Source organism: Glycine max, chromosome 18 (genome assembly GCF_000004515.6).
Source record: "Glycine max cultivar Williams 82 chromosome 18, Glycine_max_v4.0, whole genome shotgun sequence".
Lineage (NCBI taxonomy): Eukaryota > Viridiplantae > Streptophyta > Magnoliopsida > Fabales > Fabaceae > Glycine > Glycine max.
Genome location: NC_038254.2, coordinates 45,526,971 through 45,552,721, shown reverse-complemented (window position 1 = coordinate 45,552,721; position 25,751 = coordinate 45,526,971). Strand labels below are relative to the sequence as shown.

Sequence of the window (25,751 nt, the reverse complement as noted above, 5' to 3'; positions counted from 1 at the left end):
TTAATCATGAATAAAATGATGAATTGGTTTAGCCTTTGTAATTGCATATTTTCTGTGAATTCAGCCATGTGATTTTAAAATGAGAGTGACTTGAGTTGTGTTTATCAGGTGTTTTAAGTGGTGTAAGGTGAGGTAAATTGCAGTCCATTTGAACAATTAGTTAAATGAGTGAGTTAAATGAGTGAGTTGAAAATGAAATTGGATTTCAAGTCTGTCAACCAAACTAGTAATTTACTTGAAGAGTTAGCTAAATTCCATTTGGGTTTTCTTGTTTTTTTTTTCTTTAGCTCGTTTGGTCTTTTAGACCATGTGGTTCTAACTTCCCAAGTTCAATCCATTTTAGAGGTTTGGTGTGTTAGACCATGTGGTTGGTGTTTGTTGTTGTAGCTGTTTATGTCCCAAGTTCTAACTTCCCAGTTTTTTAATGTAATTTGAATTTTGCAAGCGGCATTTGTATAATTTTCTGTTAAAAATTCGTAAAGGTGCTTGTAGTACAAGAGAGACATTATTCTCCAGCAACTCTTGGTATTTGGAAGATACCAACCGGATTCATTCTTCAGGTATTTAATTTTGCAACTTCACTTAATTTTATTAAATGCTTTAGAAACAAAATAGAAGACCAAATTAGAGATGGTGTTGAATTGTAGTCTAATTTATGCAATTATGTTGCAACTTGAATTCTTTATGACTTGTGTGAATTATCTCAGGCAGAGGAGATATATACAGCAACCGTAAGAGCAGTGAAGGAGGAAACTGGGGTAAGTTTGGTGGAGTTGGATATATTCCTCTACTGTTGAATGTATTTATGAGGTTGTATTAGAAGGTTCAATTGGGTAAGGCTTTTCTTCTGATGCTAGCTGGTTTTTGTTGCAGATCGATATAGATTTGATTCAAGTGATAGCATTCAGGTAACAACACTGTTCATACTAAGCCTTGAAATTTCACACTACTATGAAGTATACATTTTTATTAAATGTTTAGACACTAAAGTGAAACTTTAATTCTGATTGAGAAATTGCATATTAAACTTCAAAAACCTTGATATTGCAGTCAATATGTTGGTCGTAGATAGTGTCTAGAACATTGGTTTTAACAATTTTATAAGCAACAAACCAAATAAAAAAAATATTGAGAGAGACTAACTAACCTTGTCATCAGCATAGATCTGGAACCGAATGTTGTGATCCTGCTTTAGTTTGTTTCCTCTGCTGGCTTCCTAAGAGAAGAACACAAATAGTAGCAGCAGCAACTGCAAAATAACAGATAGCTCCAACAATTAAAAACTGTGTTCCAATTGAATAGTAGTAGCAGCATTTAATGGCTTCCTCTGTTGCACTTCCATAGGACTACTCCCAATTTTTGGCTCCAATTGAATTGGCAAATGGACTAGTTGAGTTCTCACCCTTGGTGGTGGTGGTGATGAGCAAAAGTAGTCCAAAAATAGGCCAAAACAATTAGGTAAACAAAAAAAAACATAATTAGCCTCTAAACAATTAAAAAACATGGTAGACAATTAATTAGCCTCTATATAGCATAATCAAACCATGAAGTATGGTCCATGGTAAAACTAGGCATCTTATCCAATTTAATAGGGTTATCCTTCCCTCCAACCACCCTAGCAGGGTTCCCAACAGCAGTAGTCCTTGGTGGCACTTCCTTCAACACAACAGAACAAGCACCAATCTTAGCTCCATCACCAATCTTAATGTTCCCTAAAATACAAGTCCCTGGTGTAGATGCAAATGCCTTTGGTGTTTTGATGATGATCATGATGAAGAAAAGCAAATGATGCAAATGATTCAAGAATACAAGCCACAACATCAAGATGATCACTAGTACATTAGGAAGGAAATTCCTAATTGATATAGCAAAAGGTTTGGCCAAGTAATGCATGTTAAAAAGTGTTTTTCAAGAGATTTACTCTCTGGTAATCGATTACCAGAGGATGTAATCGATTACCAGTGGCCAAAAATGCTTTACAACAGCTACTAAATATTTGAATTCAAATTTTAGACTGTGTAATCGATTACACCATATTGGTAATCGATTACCAGCAGTTAATAAACGTTTTAATTCAAATATTAAAGCCTGTAATCGATTACACAACTATTGTAATCGATTACCAGAGGAGATTTTCAGAAAATAACTTTCAAGAGTCACATCTATTCAAATGGTTTATGAATGGCCATCAAAGGTCTATTTATATGTGACTTGGAAACACGAATTAACAGAGAGTTTTTGATTGTCCAAAAAGTTCTATCCTCTCAAAAGATTAAGAGAGTTTTTTCTAAATTGAAATGTCTTATCCTCTCAAAGAAATTCCTTGGTCAAACACTTGCATATTCAAATAAGGAATTGTGATTGATCTTCATTGTACAATCTGTCTCTTTCAAGAGAGATTTCCTCTTCTTTTCTTTTACTTCTGAAAAAGGGTTAAGAGACCGAGGGTCTCTTGTTGTAAAGGATTCCTGAACACAAGGGAAGGGTTGTCCCTGTGTGATTCAGACTTTGTAAAAGGATTTTACAAAGAGAGTGGAAAATCTCAAGTGGGTTGCTTGAGTACTGGACGTAGGCACAGGAAGTGACCGAACCAGTATAAATCAAGTTTGCATTTCTCTCTTCCCTTAAACTTCTTTTATTTATTGCTATTTATCTTTTGCCTTTAAAGAAGTTTATTCTGAATTATCTTTTGAGTAATTCATGTTAAAGATGCATTGTTAATCTAAAGAGAGAGAGCAAGATTTAAATTGGGGAATAGTTCTTGTTATCTTAATTCAACCCCCCCTTCTTAAGATATCTGAGGCCACAAGGTCCAACAAGTGGTATCAGAGCGGGATTCTTGTATAAAGTTTAAAAACTTCAAGAATAGATATGGCCTCATCCAACTTTCCATTTCTTGAGGGAAATTCTATTAATAGGCTTTTTATGTTCAATGGCGAGGGTTATCACTATTGGAAAACCCGAATGCAGATTCTTATTGAAGCCATAGATTTAAATATATGGGATGCCATTGAAGTTGGTCCTTTTATTCCTACAAAGGTAGTGGGAAATGTAATTATAGAAAAACCAAGAGAAGAATGGAATGATGATGAAAGAAGAAAGGTTCAATACAATTTAAAGGCCAAAAATATAATCACTTCTGCATTAGGCATGGATGAATTTTTTAGAGTCTCAAATTGTAAAAATGCAAAAGAAATGTGGGATACTTTGCAAGTAACCTATGAAGGCACAACCGATGTCAAGAGATCTAGAATAAACACTCTTATACATGAATATGAAATGTTCAGAATGTTTCAATATGAGACCATAGAAGATATGCAGAAGAGATTTACTTGTATAGTTAATCATCTTGCATCTTTGGGAAAAATATTTCCTAATGAAGATCTGATTAACAAAGTGTTGAGATGTTTAAGCAGGCAATGGCAACCAAAAGTAACAGCAATTGCAGAATCAAGAAATCTCACTAATATGTCTCTTGCCACTCTCTTTGGAAAACTTCAACAACATGAAATGGAACTTATGAGACTTCATCACCATGAAGAGAATGATATAAAGAGAAAAGGAATAACACTCAGAACCTCATAATCTTTTATTCAAGAAGAAAGTGACAAAGAGGACTTGACTGAAACAGAAGAAGATGATGATGATTTCAGACTCTTTGTGAAAAGGTTCAATAAATTTCTGAGAAACAAAAGAAATAAAAGAAAATCAAGCATCAATACAAAGAAGAAAGAAGAAGACTCTTCCTTAGCCCCATCATGCTATGAAAGTAATCAACCTTGGCACATGAGATCCGATTATCTTGTCTTTGAAAGAAGAATTGAAAAATCCGACAAGAGGAATCTCAAAGAAAAGAAAGAAAAGAAAGCATAGATCACTTGGGAAGAAAATAAAAAATTTTTTTTAAGTGATTCAGAAAAATAAAATCATAAATCTAGGTATCATGATGAAAGACTATGAAAATGGAGAAGAGAAAAAGCGATACATTGATAACAATTTATCCAAACACATGGCATACATCAAAGTTTATTCAACAAACAAAGGCCACTTGATCAACAAGCCCATCAAGTAATATCAAATGATACCAACAGGTCACTTGTCATTGATTGATTACTTTGATGATTTTTGTCTATGATTGTTAAACTTTTGATTGAGTTTTTGATGCTTGTTTACTCCTTAAGTATTTGATTGTCATTAATGTTTTTGTTTGATAATTATGATGATTGTTGTCTTTGATTATGTTTTGATGATTGCTTTTGTTTGATTGTGTTTAATTGTAAGTATTTAATTATATTTGATTGGTGTGTGTTAATTGTTTGATTAATACTTGTTTGAATGAATTAAATACATATTAGTGATGATGATTGATAGTGTTAGATGTATTTAGCATAAACATAGGTTATTTTAGAGGAACTAGTCTAGTTTATGGTCTGGTAATCGATTACCATATAGTGTAATCGATTACACAAGAACAGGCAGCCTGTAATCGATTACAACATCCTGTAATCGATTACCAGAAGGCTTATTACTCTTGTAATCGATTACCAAGCCTTGTAATCGATTACAACGCGTCCTCGTCTATAAATATCACATTTTCCAGAAATCCCTGCGCAGCCCCTTTTCTCTCACGACGTTCCTCCATTCCCAAACCTCCAAATCTTCATATCTCACTCATTTCTCCATCAAATCAACTCCTGTAAATTGCGATCTTCTTCTTTTTCATTTCTCTTTTGCTTTCACCGATTAAAATCTGCAAACACTCCTTCAAATGGCAGAATCGTCAAAGAAACGAAAGGGTTCTTCCGCCTCCGCTTCGGCTTCAAGAGCTCATCGTTCCAGAGCCACTAGCGCATCCACAGCACCAATTCCACCATCATTGTCCTCTTCCCCAGTGTTTTCTTCCGATGAACAGCAGAAACGGTACTCCAATCTTTTCTCATCTCGTTCCATTATCGACCCTAAGTTTATTGATATGGAATTCTTTTCTGCTGAAACCTTTGATTGCATTCAAGCCTTTCAGAACTTAGGTCTTCTACCTTTTATGTCATTACAATTGCCTATTTATCCTGAATTGGTTAAAGCTTTTTATTGTAATCTTGAAATTCAGGACAGCACTCTAATTTCTGAAATTTTTGGGATAAAAATGGTCATTGACCAGTCCCTTTTCCATGACTTAACCAAATTACCCAGTGACGGTGTACCATTTGAAGGTACACTGAATGACGACTGGAAATTTGATTTCTCTGCCCATGATGCCCGCCAGTTGGTTTGCACCAACAATGCAGATATGACCGGACGTCTTCTTGCCGGGTCATTGGCTTTTGAAAGCCGCATCCTTCACTATTTAATTGTGCGTATTTTGCTTCCACGGTCTTCCAACCTTGCCCAGGTTTCTGAGGAAGATCTAATTATCATGTGGGCCTTTCATACAGGGCGTCAACTTGACTGGGCACACTTAGTCAGATATCGCATGCATAAGGCATTGCGATTAAATGCTCCACTACCATATCCACAGCTTGTCACTCTCTTTTTCCACCATTTTCAAATTCCTCTTGATTCTGAACCTTACGTTCCAATCAAGAGATCCTTTTTAATTGGTGCTGCTGTGATTGCTTCTTTTGGTTACCGCAAAGAGCTTGATGGCTCTTGGGTCAAAAAGGGTGCTCCACCCGCTGATGATGAAAGCAACCAACCAGTTGAAGATAATTCCTCTCTTCTTCGAAAGCTTTTGGAAAAGTTCGATGGTCTTCAAACTTTTGTTGGTGACAAGTTTGATAATATGGAATTGCAAGTCGACATGCGGTTTGATGCCATGGAATCAAGGATCACCAAAGTTGAAGAAGATGTCTCCTTCATCCGTACTTGTTTTGATCCACCACCACCGCTTCCATCATCCTCTTAGCTTATAAGTTATTATTAAGACTAAGTCTTATTAGTAATTAAGTATTATTAGTACTCTGTTTTAACGCCGTGTATTTGGCTTTTTATTGATCTCGTTATCGTAGTCTTCCACTATAATTATATTTCTAGACATTGCTTTAGTTGATTATGCAAATGTATAGTTTTATTTTGGCTTCATGAATGGCGTTGTTTGGATATTTATTGTGTTTGGTTTTTGATTGTGTTGTCTAGTTCTTTTTGATGTTGCCAAAGGGGGAGAGAACTTGAGAGACCTTGGGTTAGAAATCAATTAAACTACTCATTAAAGTTAGGCATAGGCATACATGCTAAAAGATAGGGGGAGTAAGGGCTGTGTGAACATGCTATCATCTTGTATATGGTTTGTCTTGATTTCAGGGATTGTCATCATCAAAAAGGGGGAGATTGTAGAAGATCTTTGGTGTTTTGATGATGATCAAAGAGCTTAGAAATCAAGTGATAAAAGTGATCATAAATTCCGAAATATAGGGGGAGTAAACGCACATTTTATCTATACACAATTGGTTGTTGCTTGCTTGAATCTTGATCTCAGATATTGTATTGTCATCATCAAAAAGGGGGAGATTGTAGATGCAAATGCCTTTGGTGTTTTGATGATGATCATGATGAAGAAAAGCAAATGATGCAAATGATTCAAGAATACAAGCCACAACATCAAGATGATCACTAGTACATTAGGAAGGAAATTCCTAATTGATATAGCAAAAGGTTTGGCCAAGTAATGCATGTTAAAAAGTGTTTTTCAAGAGATTTACTCTCTGGTAATCGATTACCAGAGGATGTAATCGATTACCAGTGGCCAAAAATGCTTTACAACAGCTACTAAATATTTGAATTCAAATTTTAGACTGTGTAATCGATTACACCATATTGGTAATCGATTACCAGCAGTTAATAAACGTTTTAATTCAAATATTAAAGCCTGTAATCGATTACACAACTATTGTAATCGATTACCAGAGGAGATTTTCAGAAAATAACTTTCAAGAGTCACATCTATTCAAATGGTTTATGAATGGCCATCAAAGGTCTATTTATATGTGACTTGGAAACACGAATTAACAGAGAGTTTTTGATTGTCCAAAAAGTTCTATCCTCTCAAAAGATTAAGAGAGTTTTTTCTAAATTGAAATGTCTTATCCTCTCAAAGAAATTCCTTGGTCAAACACTTGCATATTCAAATAAGGAATTGTGATTGATCTTCATTGTACAATCTGTCTCTTTCAAGGGAGATTTCCTCTTCTTTTCTTTTACTTCTGAAAAAGGGTTAAGAGACCGAGGGTCTCTTGTTGTAAAGGATTCCTGAACACAAGGGAAGGGTTGTCCCTGTGTGATTCAGACTTTGTAAAAGGATTTTACAAAGAGAGTGGAAAATCTCAAGTGGGTTGCTTGAGTACTGGACGTAGGCACAGGAAGTGACCGAACCAGTATAAATCAAGTTTGCATTTCTCTCTTCCCTTAAACTTCTTTTATTTATTGCTATTTATCTTTTGCCTTTAAAGAAGTTTATTCTGAATTATCTTTTGAGTAATTCATGTTAAAGATGCATTGTTAATCTAAAGAGAGAGAGCAAGATTTAAATTGGGGAATAGTTCTTGTTATCTTAATTCAACCCCCCCTTCTTAAGATATCTGAGGCCACAAGGTCCAACACCTGGACCTATCAACACCCCTTCACCAATCTTAATGTTCCCTAAAATACAAGTCCCTGGACCTATCAATACCCCATCACCAATCTTAAGGTGTCTATCCCCTCTTGCCTTACCAGTCCCTCCCAATGTCACATTATGCAAAATTGACACATTATTCCCAATAAATGCAGTCTCCTCCACAACAAGTCCTGTTGCATGATCTAGCAATCAAGCTATAACAAGACCCTTCTTATCTACTTGGAGGGGAATACAAGCTATAACAGGACCCTTCTTATCTACCACTGGTTTTATTTCCTTTCTTTCCTCTTATGACTGCCTGTGACCTGTCAACAGTGAAGTGTGAATGAACCCTTCTAGCTTAACATCATATAATGAAGCATCAGAACAATAATTTCTTCCAGGGAAATCTGTTGTTTGATATGTGGAGTTAACAATGAAGCGTGAATGGAGATAAGAATTTTATAAGCAACAAACCAAATAAAAAAATATTGAGAGAGACTAGCTAACCTTGATATTGCAGTCAATATCTCATTTTCTAGGAAAATGTCTCACATGTTTACAGTAACTAGTGCACACTACATATGAAGAGCAGCATGGCAACACACTCATTGGAATCATGACATACTCCAATTTGATTGAAAAAAAGTTCAAAACTTGCACCATTCCCCTAAAATTAAAACCACTTATACAATTTTGGTGAAAAAAAGTCTAAGAAATCTGTCTCTACTCTACTATAATAAGTCATAACACTGCCAAAAGATTGTGTATGCAATTGGGGTTCCAAATAGTTATTATTTAGGATTTTAGTTTCTGAATTTGAAATGGGGAAAGATGGGAACAATATTCTTTAAAACGTTTGACCCTATAGTAGCCACATGCACAGGCTAGCACTGCTTTTAATTATTTTCAGCTAGCTGCCATAGACTGTTAGGGTAGTGGATGGCATTACATTTAAAGGCAGCTAAGCTAAAACTAGTTTAAGTTAGTTTCTGAAATCCACTAGAAGTAAGAGCAGGAGTTCCTGAAATCCACTAGAAATATTAAGATCAAGTAAATGAATAATGACACCAAAATCAAAATATAAAACAACGAAGACCCTATACCCATTCTGATACCACCAGGAACCATAGCTGACACATCTCCTAGAACTGTGTTTTTGTTAGCTGCAATGTGAACTGATTCCAACACCTTCTGAACTTTGGAGCCATCAATACCCTGACAGAGATTTTTGTTTTTTTAATAAAAGAACATTAGTCTCACTTTAATATTACTGTTAGATGAAAATTACAGTTATCTTTTATGAATCCAACATAATGTGTTGTTACTTTTACAAGGATTTACAATTTCTCTTTAAGTAAATCATGACCATGGTTAGTTATCAGTAACTTCAATTCAGCTTTGTGACAATTACAATTTCTCTTTAAGTAATCCATTGATGTGTGCCATATCTGCCAACAGCACAATTTTTTATTTATGACACACCTGTAACATGCTTCACAAGTTCAACCTTTGGTGTTCCAAATAACCATTCAAATTTAAACAACACCAAATTCCCTTCTGATTGTGGAAGGGTCTTTAAGAGGCTAAAACTTTATAGTGTTTTCGGAGCTAAAAATTGTAGTGTTTGCTTTTTTATTGGAATAGAGTGTGATGGACATTTGGCTCAACACAATTTGTATTTCTTCTCTCCTAATGCATGGAATGACTTTCCATAGTGTTTGGTTTTTTTATTGGAATAGAGTCTGAGAGACATTTGGCTGAAGATTATATTTAAGTCTTCTCTCTTGTAATGCATTCAATGACTTTACTCTAAACAAGGTTGTACTGTGAATCTGCATTTTTTGAAAGTTGAAAACAAAGGTTCCCTAATTTTCCCACTGGTTTCTTCATGTTCAAATTCTTTTATTTTGTCATGATGTTATCTACGAAATTCAACAATTTCTGCTGTTAATTGTGATGACTTTTCAGTTTCTGCACATTTGTACCAAAAGTTGTTGCTCACTTTCTTATTTTAAATTTTCCTTAATTAATTCCTTTTCTGTCCTATACTCCTTTCCGCACATTTGTATCAAATGTGTAAGGTGTCTCTGTTAAGGCGTATGGCATTCATCTTTCTAATCTATAACTGGATGGGATGGAGGCATTTTAAGTGGAATTTCAAGAATGAAAATGGTTTATCCTTCCTTAATTGGAATTTTTGAATCAATTGATGGGTTTTGCCATAACTTAAGGCTGCTGCCACCCAAGGTTAGATGCCTCATTGATGGGAATGCCATTAATAAGAGATGTAGAATGGCTGGCCATTGTCTGTTTTGAAATGGAGGAAGTTGGATTCATAGAACATTGTTGCCTAGCTTCTAGTTGATCAAATTGTTGCTGCTTTGAAGGAAAGCCTAGGATGTAGGATAATACACACACACACACACACACAAGCAGAAGTAGTTAACTTAAGAAAAATTCAGATTGTATCTTAATTGTTTTTGATTGTCGAGATTATTAGCTATTTTGATGCTAGTTTGTTTGTATAAGTGGCAGTAATTGTTAGCTTTTCTAATTATATTAACTACTAATAAAAAAATTAAGGTACAAATGCAATTAGAATTTTGTTTATTATGTTCTCAAACTGATAGCCCAATTCCATTTGCTAACCCTACTCCGTTTTCATTTGTATTCTCAGCTTTGATACATTCCATTTGTGGTTTTCCCCAATTCCAAAGTAGTACGAGGTCGTCGTCAGCCCTTTTATAGGTAATGATTACTGTTCACCCTTTTTAGTTGACACTGCTTATAATTATTCAGAGGGTATTGAGGGCCTTGTAATGAGAGACTAGACTCCTAGTGTGGGATTTGATTTCTTTTTCTTTTTTAATAATAACTAATTTGGTACTAGAATTGAATTGAAGGGAGGGTAGCTAGGAAGGAAGGAATTGTAATTACATTACATATGCTTCAATCTACAGGTACCTAGCCAGCTGCATGCTGCAACTATTATTTGGCCTATTGTACTCTTTTTGCCTTTCCCTACCATACACACTGTGTCTGTACCCCATATATATAATTATATATACATGTCATATGGAATTATTTGGGTAAACTCGCCACCACTGAATGTTGCAGCATACACTCTTTTTGCATGTTGTAGCATGTTAATTCAATAAAACAACATCATATAAGCTGCTATGCTTAGCTAAGCTGCCCACAACATGGAGTACATCTTAATTTAGGTGAAATTGTTCTAACTTAATTTGACAGATCTTGATTTGATTCTCTAAAACTAATTTGGCTAGAATTGAATTTTTAATGATATAATTTAATTTAAAAGTTATCATCTCTTTATTTGAAATTCATTATTTGTAATATAAAATTCTTAATACAAAGGCTGTATTTTATATTTTTAGTAATATGTAGCTTTTAAGAACAATTAATCTTAATCACAAGAAACTAGAGTGACCCATTCTTATTTTTGTTAAATGACTAGAGCTTGAGGACAGTAAGTACTTCTGAAACATTCCTTGAGGCCCATATTTTGTGAACCAGTACACATTCATAAGATGAGGCAGTATCACCAAACTTTTTCCACATTCCCCTCCCCTGAACCAAAAAACAAAGGCTATCACATACATGATCGATGAGATGGACAATGTGCCTTGGTAAGCACTAGTAGGTCCAGTTAGTTGAAACTATAACCTGCAACCTATCAGCATCATCATAACTCTTTAAAAACAAGTAACTTGTTGGAGTTCATACTGATCCCTATCACATTTGTTATTGGTCCCTACCACTTGGTAAATAATGAATGTTTATTGAGTTTGAAATTGATTTGCTGTTGTTACGTGTGGGTGGTTAACATCTATTTTTTCCATAGAAGTTAGCTAATAGATTTACACACAAACAAAAAAAAAAGCTTGTTGAATAAAAAGTCTACAGCATTAAGTCAATATTTGGTTTAATCAAAGTGTTGAACTTCAGTCAATATTTGGTTCAAAAAACAAAGCTTGTTGAATAAAAAGTCTACAACATTAACATCTATTCTAGTCTGCGACGCCGACTTTTGTGTGGATTCTGTGGCATGATTGGCATTTCCATGACCTTTATTGTTGCTTGTGTCTTTGCTCAGATGATCAGTGGTGGTAGAGTTATCCAATTGTGTGGTTTTGTTTGTTGTCCCCCTTTGAGGACTTTTTGGATTAGCTACTTCTGCCTGGACCGCAGTTCTAAGTTCAGCCCCACTGCTAAACCTTTCCCTATATTTTATAAATATAGTTGTCATTTAACATCTTTCAGAGAAAATTAATTAACATGTACCTTGTTGTGTTCATTTTATAGAAGACCTAAAATTGTAGAAGTTACAAGAATGGTAAGCACTAATGAGTTGAAGGGCCAATAGCTAACATAAAATAGGAAGAATCTTGGTGACATTTATAGATAAGAATTGCTGCATATAATAAATGCAAACTATCAGTATCTTGTGCACCAGGGTTGCAGTGGTCGCATGATATACTTGATGAACGAAATATTATTGAAAAATCAAACAGCTATAAAAGGAAATTATTGATCCAACTGGCATCTATGCTCTTAGCTCTCATCACATTCCTTCCTAAATTCCACTCTATGGAATGAAATCTTTAACAGTTTCAGAACCCAGACAAATATGTAGTCCCTGAGTATAAATAGACATTCTTTTTTTACAAGAGTATAAATTACCACTAGAGGATCTACTTCTTTCGAGGGGGTGGCTACGTTTGTGGGCTCTTGGACCATGGGCGCTTTCCCCTTGGAGGGCAACTTCGCCAGGTGAGGGGAAGCGAACACCCAACCACTATGGGTTACGCCACTGAGGCCGGTGATGTTGGTCACCTTAGCTGACAGGGAGTCAACTTCGGTTGCAACTCTTTCGCTGAACGCGGGAGGGGTATACTTCCACGGGACGACCTTATTACTTTGATATGCAAATGGTGTTGGCTTGGGCGCTGTCCGGGGGTATATGGGTGTGGAGCCGGTCCCTTTCCTAGTAAAACATATCACTAGGGCCTTGGGGGTTAGAGGAACCTTTTTCTCTTCCAACTGCATGCAAATTTGTGGTTCTTCCCTCCCTCCTATGGACACTTCAAGCTGCCCGCAATCCATGAGCCGCTGAAGCAATTCTTCTACCATGAGACAGGTTTCCATGTCATGCGACTCCCCGAGGTGAAACAAACATTCGTCCCTTTCGCCTCCGCCACGGGAGACCATACATGCCGCTTGAAGCGATTGGTAGATAAAATGTCTGGAAGTAGCCACCTCTCCTAATCTCCTTGCCCGCGATGGCCCACCCTCTTGGATGGCGTTTACGCTAGCCTTTCCATGACTAGCTAGTGGGTTAGTTTTAACATTTGGGCCTTCCTCTTGAAACGATAGCCAGCCGGCACTGATTAGGTGCTGCACTTTATACTTGAACGGGCGGCAGGAGTCAATGTTGTGTTTGGGAGCTCCACTATGGTACTCACATTTGGCACCCGGGTCATACCACTTGGGGTAGGGTGGCTAGAAGACCCTCCCGGGTATGGCTACCACCAAATGATTCTCCAATAATGAAGGCCATAATTCAGAGTATGCCATGGGAATAGGAGAGAAGTTATCTTTCGGGAGTGGGCTCTATGCATTATTATAGCTCGTGCCGAGGGCCGTATTGTTGACTGGTCGGGGCGTGGCTGGAGCTGTGCGTTGGGCCGGCGTTCTCTCTGCCGCGGGCGGTCCTTTTACTTGAGTCGGGGGGGAACTCCCGGCTCGGATTGAAAAATTTGGGGGATTGGGCTGGTATGAGCTTTGGATATTTTGGGGTGCTTTCATCCACATCGGGGCAGTGGTGACAGCGTGGGCGTCTCCTTCCTTTTTCCTCGCGCCCGCTACTGGGGCTCTTCTGTTGTTGTTGGGGGCCACATTGGAAGCATATTCGAACTTGCCTTTTCGTAGTCCGGATTCAATCCTTTCTCCGGCGAAGACGAGATCCGCAAAGTTAGCTGGCATGTAGCCTATAAGCTTTTCATAGTAGAACGTGGGTAACGTATCTACCATAATTGTGATCATCTCCCTCTCCGTCATGGGCGGTACGACTTGGGCTGCGAGATCTCTCCATCTTTGGGCATATTCCTTAATGGACTCATGCTCTCGCTTAGTCATACTCTGAAGCTGGTTCCGATCGGGAGCCATATCCGTATTGTACTGGTACTGCCTAATGAAGGCAGTTGCCAAGTCCTTCCATGATCGGATCTGGGAAGCTTCCAGATTGGTATACCATGCTACAGCTGCTCCGGCCAAGCTGTCTTGAAAGAAATGGACCAACAACTTTTCGTCCGCAGAATACGCCCCCATTTTTCGGCAATACATCCAAAGATGCCCTTTCGAACATGTCGTCCCTTTGTACTTATCAAAGTCCGGTACTTTGAACTTGCGAGGAATGACGATATTGGGTACGAGACATAAGTCCGCTAGATCCGAGAATGGGTAATTGCTGAGGCCCTCGACTGCTCTCAACCTCTCTTCAAGCGCCTCAATCTTTCCCTTATCTTCCACGAAGGGAACAGATTCTTTTACGGGTGTGGGTGAAGCCGGGATATGGCGGACTATGTTTGGTTGGGGTAGTTCATGGGGGGACGGATCTTTGAGGTGGAGCAGGGGACCGAGATGGGTATCTCCTTCCTCATCGTCTTGCCCGGGATAGTCGTCATAAGGTGGGAGTTGCCCCTCGAAAGTAGGGGCTTGGCTTAAATCTTCCGGGGTGGCACGGGGAGTGAAGTCCGGAGGCAAGCCATAGGGGTAAGCTTGCGGACTATACCTCCGACAAAACACTGCCGTGTTTCTGTCTTGGCCCGGATTTAAGGCGGGCTGCAGCACCAGCTCCGCTTCCCTAACTGTACTGGAAGTGGTTGTCGTGGCTTTATCCTCTATAGTTTTCTGGAGTTTTAACATGACCTCCGAGATGGAAGCCATTTGATCTTTTAAGGCCGATAGATCGGCCTTTATCTGTTCCTGCACGCCCTCTTCCTTATTCATTTTTCTGGATCGAGTGTTATAGGGGTGCCTTTGTGCATTCTTAGTTATGATGAAATTCCTAAAGAAATAAACAACGGTGAGTATGCCACCAAAACATGAATATGCAAATGAATGATCAGAGCACTTGGATCCACCCCAAGGTTTTTTAGATAACGTGATGAGTTCAGAACTTCTCATTTTATAAAAAGAACAAAGCTTTCATCTAGCCAAGATTATACAAAGGTGTTACAAGAGAACCTAACGGTTTCTAATTATATGGGCCATCAAATCTATCATGTGTTGACAGTAATTGATTAGCCCATGAATCTCCTCGGGAGCCGTACACACTTCGGCCATGGCTTTTGCTTTGGCTAATAGACGCAGGAGGTCTTGACTTCCATTCAAGGTCAAGGCGAACCTATCCATCCACATAGTCGCTTCTTGATGCAATGCATCAATCACCCTCCCTCTTGCTTCTTTTTCGGCGTACACTTGTGCAAAATCCTCCGCTAGCTTTTGTTCATGGGTCACAGACTGGTTCAACTCTTCCTTGTATTGCCCTATGATAGCTAGCATGCTTTGCTCCGTGGCTTCCAAGTGTTGAGCCAAACTCCTCTTGGACCTTACGCACGCAGCTAACTCTTCTTTTAAGATCATGCCATGCACCCGTGACCGGTCTCTTTCCTCTCTTCGGAGCTTGAGCTCATTGTTGCTACCCCACAATGCTCCTCGAAATTTCTCTCAGCCATATTCCTCCTTGCGGGCCCATTTGGTTTCTTGTTCAAGGGCTCTTGTAGTGGCCGCGTTTTCCTCTTGTAACTCGATATACTCTTCCCAGATGTGTGTAGCGGCTGATTTGAACTTCTCCTTGGCGAGTCTTGCCTTCCCTAGCTCTAATTTTAGAGCTTGGACTTCTTCATCTTCCTCCGGAGCTTCGAAGTTCTCCTCATTGATAACTTTCAATTTGGAGAGCCAATCTAACCCTCGCGTGTGAACTCTTAGCCATCCATGATAACCATCGATGACGCCATTTTGGATGCCTCTAAGCTCTTTGTCTTTCCTCAACGAACTTCTCCATGCCTTGTGGACTCTTTGTATCACCTTGAGACTTTGCGCGCCTAGATCCCTCACAAGGAAAGGCGAGAGACTTTCTTCTGTTGGTGCTCCCCTCATGGGGTACCCTAGCTGTCTTATGGCAAGTGCGGGATTATAATTAATACAACCCCTAGTCCCTATCAATGGAACATTAGGGTAGTCCCCACACGAGAAAAGAACTCCTTCCTTGCCTTCCTTCCAACGAGGAAACCAATTGATTGCGTTGCCTCCTATCCCAGCCAAGTGTTGGTCCCAATCGACTCTTCCTTTTTCGGCGCATGAGCGATAACTTTGAAGCGAACACGGGTGTCTTGTGCCTTGTTGGAATAGGTGTGAAACCAACCACACACAGAGAGCGGGTAAACAACAGACAATCCGTGCACTATTTTTCTCACACCTCCGGTCAAAGGTGTCAAACAAATCTGCCAAGATAGCCACCACTGGACTCTCCTTGCTATGGTGATATGCGTGGAAAGCCTTGAGGCTGGTGACATCTAGACTTTTAACCTTGACTTGATAAAACCTTTTGCCGTTTTGATTTGTCCCCATCATTTACCTAAAAAAGGGGTGGATCAAGTTTCCGACATGAATGATGCAATGCGTATGCATGAAACGGAAAGAAAACAACACAAATGGGTAATTCACACATACGAGACCGTAGAGATCCAATTTTAATGCTATGTTTAGGGCATGATGGCTCCTCAACGTAGTATTAAAAAGGTTACGCATTACTTTGAAGAAACCAAACATCACTAGCAAAACTATAAACTAGTGCTATTTATCAAAAGATGCATGAGAACAAATGGCACGGAGCGTGTTTGATCTTTGCCCCTATTTTGGGAACCTATAGGACAATATCTAGGGGTCTCTAATAACTACTCCCCAACAATTCATAACTCACACGGCTGTTTTCTAGAGGTATCATCACTCAAGATAATAATATTGTGGCGGTATGGAATACCAGCGACAACACATTATAAAGAGAGAAAGCTCTAGACGAGGTTTCACTATTATCAAGCAAGTCGGAGACCTAGCATGATGATAGATTCACCTCCACTCCTTAAATTCCCATGAACCCGGGTGTAGGGCCCCCTTTTTTACTCAAACCCGTGGGTGCTTAGAATTCAGTGTAAAGAATGCGAAATAGACAACAATTATTTACATTTTACACAGTTCAACAAATGCACACACGAAGTTTCACAAATCCACAATTCCTTAAAATAGGCCTAACTCACAAAAATAGTCCCCAGTGGAGTCGCCAACTGTCGCAACGTGCCCTTTTGCGGGCGAGCGAGGCGAGGCTCACGGGTGCGCTTTCCAAAGGAGGAAAGATGCGCGGAGTCGCCACCAACGTTTATTTGTGGAAAATGTCGGAAAAACCGAAGAAAACCGGTCAAAATGAAAATTCTAAGTTCGGGAGTTGTATTTACGTTTGAGGAAGGTATTAGCACCTCTCACGTTTGTCTCAAAGGACAACAGCCTATTTTTTAGAATTGTGGAAATTGTATTATCTTAACTTTTATTTCTTTTTATTTTTTGAGGTCGACAAAAGCGGGGCTTTTGCTCCTACGTACCCTCCATCGAAGAGGAAATCAGACCTACGTAGTTCTTTCTTAAGAGTGAATCAAGCGATTCTTTTTACTTGAATTGTGATCATTTTTAAGGCGTTGGACTTTAAAAATGATCATTTTTACTTGGTAAGAAACTGAAATGATAAACTTTCAAACCCTATTTTTTGTGGACGAGCTTGACTAGGCGAGTTGATTTTAGCCTTAGTTTCACTTTAGTTATTAGTCAATCCAATTAAGAATGAGAAATCCCAAAGAGAAAACGTCCGATTGATTTTTTTTCGCTTCATTTTACTACAAGATATTTTTTATTATTATATTATTATTTTACCTCTTTTTTTATTTCCAACATGGTTACGGCACGACCGAACGGTCAGAATTCATTTTAATCGAAATTAACGGATGATACAATTCAAATGATCGGCGGAAATTTATTTTATTTTTTGATTAGGCGAGAAATGACTTAAATAAATGACTGAAGCACGTCAAAAGGGGGTATAGAAAGCGAATGAAAATGAGAATAAAAATACATGAAACAAAATGTGGACCACCACGGGTACATAGAATGAATTGAAAAGCTCGGTTTGGGGTACTTACCAGTTGAAGACTGAAGAAAACGAAGAACAAACGATGAATGTCGAAGAACGGTTGAAAATCTTCGCGTAATTACTCACGGAAACGTTACGGAAGCGTCTCGGCTTGGATTTTCTTCACGGAAACAATTTTCCTCAGCAATTTCGAGAGAATAAGAAGTGTCAAGAAAGCTGAACCCCTTCCCTCTTCACTCCTCCCCCTATTTATAGCAAAATAGGGGAAGAGCTTGCCACCCAGCTCGCCCAGGCGAGCAAGGTTGCTTCCTCCAGAAGCAACAGCCTTCTGGAGGAAGAATCTGGAAGGCCCAAGTGGGCCTGATTGCTATTTGTACCCCCCTTTTTACTAAATGCACCCCCCTTTACCTTTTTTGGTAATTCTTTTTCCGTAACGTTACGAAACTTTACAAATTTCGTAACGATACTTATTTTCCTTCCGCAAGGTTACGAATCCTTACGGATTATGTATTTACTCTTTTTTTAGCTTTCGAAGAAGTTACGAAAACTCACGGATTGCGAAAAACACCTCCTTTCGATTTCCGTCACATTACGGAATTTTCACGGATCGCGTAAGCCTGCTTCCTTTTGATTTTCGGCACGTCTCGGGACTTCACATATTGTGCAACAAAGGGTGCCAAGTATCTCGAAGTGGCCAATCAAAGGTTGTATATCATCAAATAATAATCCCCGGACGAAATTAGGGTATGACAATGAGAAAACAAGTTTTAATAAAGACAAGTTTGATTGTCAACTGACTTAATAAAGAGTCTTTAAAATAGTTTTTCGAATAAATACATGCTATTAAAGAGGTGACAGAGAATACTAATAGAACACTTAATAAACCGTTAAGGAGAGAAGTAAAGACACTTGGTTTATACTAATTCATTCAACCTAAATTATGTTCAGCTCTCCTTTACTCAATAGTAAAGAGTTTCACTAATTAAAACTTAATTACAAAATAGGTATTATGACCTGTCACTCTTGGCTATACAAGTATTCTTAATACCGCTTTTGTCATTGTCTTAGACTCCCCATGAATTTAAGAAACCCAAGTATTGTTTAACACTAAGTCACTCTTGGTTTTCATAAACAGTAGTTTGAATGAATACAAATATTCAATAACACTCAACAAGTGAATATAAACAATAAAGTTCAAATACAAGATAACTTTGCTTAGCAAAGGATAAATAAATGAAAACTTTAAATCAATCGTCCAGTAATTTCAGCAGAGTTTTGCTTTAGAGATATTCTCGTTTTCTCATAATGATTTTTTTCTCTCTTTCTTTTTTAGAAGAAACTGCCTTTTATAGACTTTTGTGAAAGATCCATTATGAGATCAATGTTGATTCCTTGAAAGACTATTGCCTCGTGTTGGGAGATAAGGTACATGACATGCTCTGATTTGCGAGGAAATGAGTGATAGTACAAAGAGCGTTGTGTGCTCCTTGTCCTCCATGAAAGCGACCTTAAAGGAATATTTTGTGAATACCTTCTATTCTCTTTTATTATGTCATTTCCTTAAATTCAAATATTAAAAATTCAAAATAAAGAGAGACAAAGTGAATAATTTATATAAGATAGAACACATGTACTTCCCTTTTCTGACTAGTAGAGACTTTTTTTTTTATCAATGTTGATCATTTCAAAAGAATGTGAATTTCTTACTAGTTGGACATGAGAGTTAACAAAACGCAATGTATAACTCTAATTAACATAATAAGTGGACGTTCTTTGGTTTTATCGTGCTGGATGTTAGTTAAATAATTAATTGAGTATTTTCTCTTGGAATATGGACAATACATGCATATTATTGTTAGATCCTTTAACACGTTAATCATGTTCACTTGTCAAAAATTCATTAGAATATCAATAATTTATATTTATTATTATTCATCAAAATCCAAGATAAATGTAAAGAGTGGTCACCTAGACCTAACACGATACATGCAAGGAGACAATGTGGTAAAAGAAACCAACTAATGGTAAAAAAGACATAAAGGACCATACGAAGATGAGACAATGTGAACTGTATATACTTTTGTCATTTACTGCTGAGGGTTTGGTATCCAAGTAATTAACGAAAGTGACCGTGTTATCTCCTAACTTTCAGATGAGTGGTTGTTGAGACTTCTCTCCTTGTAACTAATAACCAACTTATACTATATCATGATATCTTAAACAGCTACGTTGTTATATTGTTGTAACAATGTCATGTATTGACAGAGTCCTATCACATCTTCGTTACAAAAGATTTCTGTTTTTTTTTTTAATATTCAAACTACTCTTTTTTTTCTTCAAAAGACAAACTGTATCACAAGAAAATTTTACATAAGGTAAAAATATTAGATAGTGCTTCAATGTTTATGTTTGTTTCTTTTTGTTGTATATATGTAACCAGGGAGAGGTACTACTAGTACCCATTCTTAATCTATTTTTATCATTGGCTGATAAAAAAAATATTATTATGATACTTGTACATTTTAATAGTTTATGTACTAGTAAAAATAATTATATTATTATTTAATCATAAATTATCATATATAATAACTTTTATAATAATTATTTTACTATTTAGCAAGAAAATAATAACTACCTTATAAATCTTACTTACCATAGTTTATGATTGGTCTAAAGTATAAATCTTTGTTTTCCAATAAATTCAAGGAGTAACTGCCCTCATCCTAATTCTCTCTCTTGAAACTAAAATTTCGGGCTTCCAGTACAACCTCTCGAATACTCCTTTTTATTGAATTTCCACTAGATCGCAGTACGTACTCATTTGGTTTAATACTCCAGTAGCTCTTCGGTTTACTTCTTAACCTCTCATTCATCATCATTTGATTCTTAAACACATTCATCAAAAATAATTTTCCCTCTTTGATTTTTAATCTTAAAATTTTTACCACCAAAAAATTTGATTTGAAGAATTATAGCACCAGGCTTTGTTTTCCCACCTAAAAAACTTACTCAAGAATTTACACACAGTATAAATCATGAATGCAAATTTAGAAAACATGGAAGTTGAAGACCCTCCAAGTCAACCAAAGAAGATAAAAGTGGCCAATAATGAAGAACGTGCCGCCATTTATAGTGCTCTATTGCAAAACAGTGTCGATGGAAAATTACATAAGGGAGATACAGTTATGGTGGCTTCACAATTTTCAGTTTCCGTGAGAACTGTTGAACATATTTGGAAACGAGGCAAAGAAAGTGAGATGCATGATGTGTCTCAAAGGAAAGCAAAAACTTGTGGGCGTAAGAGAATTCAAATTGATCTTGGTCAATTTCGTGAAATCCCTTTGTGTAAACGAACAACCATTCGATCTTTAGCTTGTGCCTTGAATAGAAATCCAACTTCAGTGTTTAGGCTTCTAAGATCAGGAGTTATACGACGCCATTCAAATGCAATAAAGCTACTATTGAAAGAAGAAAACAGAAGAAGGCGGTTGGAATTTTGCTTGTCAACGCTTGAAGGTGTACCACACAATCCGACATTTAAAAGTATATATGCACAATATTATCCACATTGATGAAAAGAAGTTTTACATGACAAAAAAAGCTGAGAATTTTATATGTTGCCGGATGAGGAAGATCCACTCCGTACTTGTAAAAGCAAAAATTTTATTGGAAAAGTTATGTTTCTAATTGCTCAAGCCTAACCAAGATTTGACTCACAAGGAAATGAAGTTTTTGACAGGAAAATTGGTGTTTTTCCATTTGTTACCGAGGTACCAGCTAAAAGGACAAGTGTTAATAGAGTTGTGGGAACAATGGAGACAAAAGCAATAACTTCGATAAAGAGAGAAGTCATGGGTTCATTTCTTATCGAGAAAGTCCTAGTGGCTATAAAGGAAAAATGGCCAAGGGAGGATTTGGGGTCTCCAATATTTATCCAACAAGATAATGCAAGAACTCATATTAATCATGATGATCTGGAGTTTTTTCAAGCAGCTACACAAGACGGATTTGATATTCGTTTAATGTGCCAACCTGCAAATCCTTCGGATTTGAATGTCTTAGACCTTGGTTTTTTTAGTGCTACACAATCATTGCAACTCAAGGAATCACCTAAACCCATTGATGAACTTGTGAGTGCAGTGGTAAAGTCATATGGAAACTTTTCTTTGGTGAAGTCTAATCGCATATTTTTATCATTACAGTTATGCATGATAGAGATCATGAAAGCCAAAGGTTCCAATAAATATAAAATTCCACATGTTAATAAGGAAAGGCTAGAAAGGGAAGGACAATTACCAACTCAAATGAAGTGCGATCTTGTTTTGGCGGAAGAAGTTTTCACTTACGTAAACACTAGTTGATACCTATTGTGACTGGGTTGTAGTCACATTTCTACTTAAAATGTTGGTTCAGTAGTCAAAAACTCTGGTTTTGTTTTAGCTATTCTTATTTTGCTAATGATAAATTTATCTTATGCAATGGTGCAAATTTATCTTATGTTATCTTGTTTAGCATTGTTCAAATGTTTATATTTGGTTTGAAGATATTATCTTATGCTTTTGTCATGGGTGCAATGCTGGTAGCATCCATTAGTTGAAGATATTATCAAATGTTGACAAGGATTCACGGATTTATAGACTACGTACATGAGAAATACGACCAAGTTCATGGGATGATTTGTATGTTTGACTTAATAGTGCAAAGTAAATTATATGGATGAATGTATAGTCAAAAAATAAATAAATAATAGCTAAAATAAAGTAACCCCAACCTTATATATGTCCTTCTAATAGCACTTTGCAAGGGAGTTTTACATTAATAACCTTATATATTTTTTGTACATATTGTTTATAATAAGATTTGATTGAGAATGAGTACAAAAGATACTGAATAAAAAAATAGGTATTATTGAAAATTTCTACAATATCTCAAATTATAGGGGCAGTGGTATAATTGTAATGTTATCCTTTTCCTAAAGAAAGACACCTTACATTAGATTTATTTTTTGTTTCTTAATTCTTTTAAAAATAAACTATTAAACATAGATAAGATGAATTATTAGAATATCAGAGTTTTTTTTTGCATCATAACAAGGTGTACCCCTCTTAACAGTAACTACAAATGTATAACCCCTCCTCTCCTAGGCAAAACAAGTGTCATTGACCCTACATAGTCCACCTAGCAGAATATAAAACCAACCAAAATTAATATACCAGATGCAGAACCAATGTTAACCAATCTTATGTTTGTACATATGGGACTAAACTTTTTTTGGAAGGCAAAAAATTTTTTTACTATTAAGCACAAGTAATACACATTAAACCGAAGGTGTGCCTCGATCCACATCATCCAAAAATAAAATAAAAAAAGAGTTCTGCACAATCCTTTAACAGAACAAAGTTAACTTTACCGAAAATAAATTCATAAGTTTAAGACCATCGATCGCACTCAAAATATATATTTTCTCACTCAGAATGTTGTCAATAAAACTTAGCAAGAAGAAATTTCAGCTTCTTTCTCTCCACTGGTCCAAAATCATCTTGGAAATCTTCTGCTGGAATTTTTTCAAATCAAATCCACAATCTGCCTCTTCATTTAAGTCAAAATCCCTTGTAACTTTCTCCTTTTGGATTTTGTCATCTTGGAAGTTTGATTCAGTATCATCTTCAATGTTATCAAAAGAGTCTTCAATTCTTCTTTCTTATATATTGTCAAATGAATCTTCAACTCTCTCTACTTTCATTCTTTCAAAGGAGTCTTCAACTCTTTCTTTCAAGCAAATAGCACCAGGAGTTTCTTCCATGACTTGTCATCTTGCAAGCCTGATTCAGCATCATCATCAATATTATCAAAGGAGACTTCAATTCTTTTTTCTTCTATGTTGTCAAATGAATCTTCAACTCTCTCTCCTTTCATGCTTTCTTAGGAGTCTTCAACTCTTTCTTCCAAGCAAATATATATAACTAGGAGTACCTTTTTCCATTCTTATGTTATTTTTGTAGTTGAATTTCACGTGAAGCTTTTCCTTTTAAATAAAGATTGAGATTCATAAAAAAGCACTATTGAATTTTCTATTATGGGGAATTAAGTTTTCTGTATCTGGAGTAGATGCAAAGTGTTGTTTAATAAAAGTACTCTAAGTCTCAACGAGCTGTTCAAGGAGTATCTAAACGTAACAATTCTTAACTTAAACAATATTTATTATCTAAATTGGGAGTATATAAAAATAATTTATTACGAGAAGGGTATAATTGAGAGAAAAAATATATGTCACCTTGAACTCTGAAAATAACAGATAAATAAGAACAAAAATATTTCAAAAATCTGACGGTTAGAAAAGAAACGGAAGAAGTATCTTTTTGGATATTTTATTTATTACGACACTTTTTTATTTCATTCTAACTTTTTTGTTGCAACAAGAAAGGTCAATAAATGATAAAGGGTCTTCATAGTGAAGACCTTTTTCGACATTGAATTGTTGATTAAATAAATTTAATAGAATTGAAATTTATGTTCACAAGAGATATTCTAGATTTGTTTAATATCATTTAATTCGGTATTAGCATAAGATAGTGTTGTGGTTATAACTAAATTGGGTTCCCCAAGAGCAACATGAAACATCTCAGGTGTTACGTTGGATTGCACACCGGACGGATCTAGAAATTGATCATATGGAGGGTTGAGTTTTTTTATACATAATTATTTCAATATCTAAGTTATGATAAATAATTATTTAATAAATAGTTATTTTTTAAAATATATTTATTATTTTATTAGTATTTTTTTCATCATTTTTTATATTTTTTGAATTTCAAAAATATTTAACTGTCAAATTGTAAAACAGTTACAATTATTGTTTTAATTAAAAAATAAAAAAATCAATTCAAAATAATTATAAAATAATCGAAGAAGGAATTAATTCTCTTAAAACATAAAGTAATGGACATTCAATTATATAATAATTATAAAAAAAAATTTAAAAAAAGAAGGCAACATCATTTTAGCTAAAATAAATTTTAACCGGTTCATTCTTCATAAGAAGGGAACATCACTTTAGGTAAAATAAAAGAAGGGATAAGTTTTAGTTATTTAACACATTATTTTTTGTAAAATAAATTAAATAGTATTTTATTTAAAAATAAATAAAATTTTAGAAAAATAATAAGATTTTTGTAATTAAATAAATAAGAAAAAATAGTTTTATTAATTAAATAATACTTTTAAGGTAAATAAAATAAACATATGATCTTAGAAAATAAAAATGATGTTTTATTTATTCATTTGATAGGAAGTAAAATAGAGTTCATTTTTATAAAGTAATAAAATAAAGAAAAATAGAGTAAATAATAGGATGAGAGTATCCTAGCTATAAATAGAGACCTATTGGGTGAATTTTTACATTTACGATCATCTCTACACTCTCCCTTCCTCTCAAATTCATTTTCCCTTTCCCCTCTTTCAAAACCCTCTTTTTTTTTTTCTGCATACACCAGGTATGGAACTCATTTTCGCACAACTCCACCATTCAGATTTGTAAAATAATGTCTGAGGTGAGACAAATGTCCTTCGTACATAACTATCTTTTTCCCGCATATACCCAAACCTATCTCAGTAAAACTACGATCCCAGACTTGCTAACTGTTGGATCGTCATGAATTTGAACACCAGGTTTGAAACTCAATTCCATACATCTTCACCATTAGAATTTAAGAAATAATATATGTGGGGAGAGAAATGTTCCTCGCACGTAGATAGTGAAATGGAGGCTCCAATCCCTTCTCCTTTTCTCTACTGTTTAGAAACCCTAGCAGAGCAACCATAGGAAAAGTTTGAGAAATCTTAGGGAACCTCTAGAGACGATGCTATCATTGTTGGACTACACATGTGATCCCGCTTAGAGGTAAGGGATGAGTTTATCACAATTGGGGTTAGAACGAG

The 25,751-nt window shown here is 36.2% G+C and overlaps 1 protein-coding gene across 1 annotated transcript; it reads right to left on the bottom strand.

Moving 5' to 3' along the window:
• Positions 1-1,154: 1,154 nt before the first annotated feature.
• Positions 1,155-23,729, bottom strand: LOC121173961 (uncharacterized). Its single transcript, XM_041011824.1, has 5 exons — positions 23,601-23,729; positions 8,695-8,806; positions 7,664-7,779; positions 1,569-1,656; positions 1,155-1,249 (listed from the first exon to the last, which is right to left on the bottom strand). Exons 1-5 carry the CDS (start codon positions 23,727-23,729, stop codon positions 1,155-1,157), a joined length of 540 nt encoding a protein of 179 aa, XP_040867758.1.
• Positions 23,730-25,751: the final 2,022 nt, after the last annotated feature.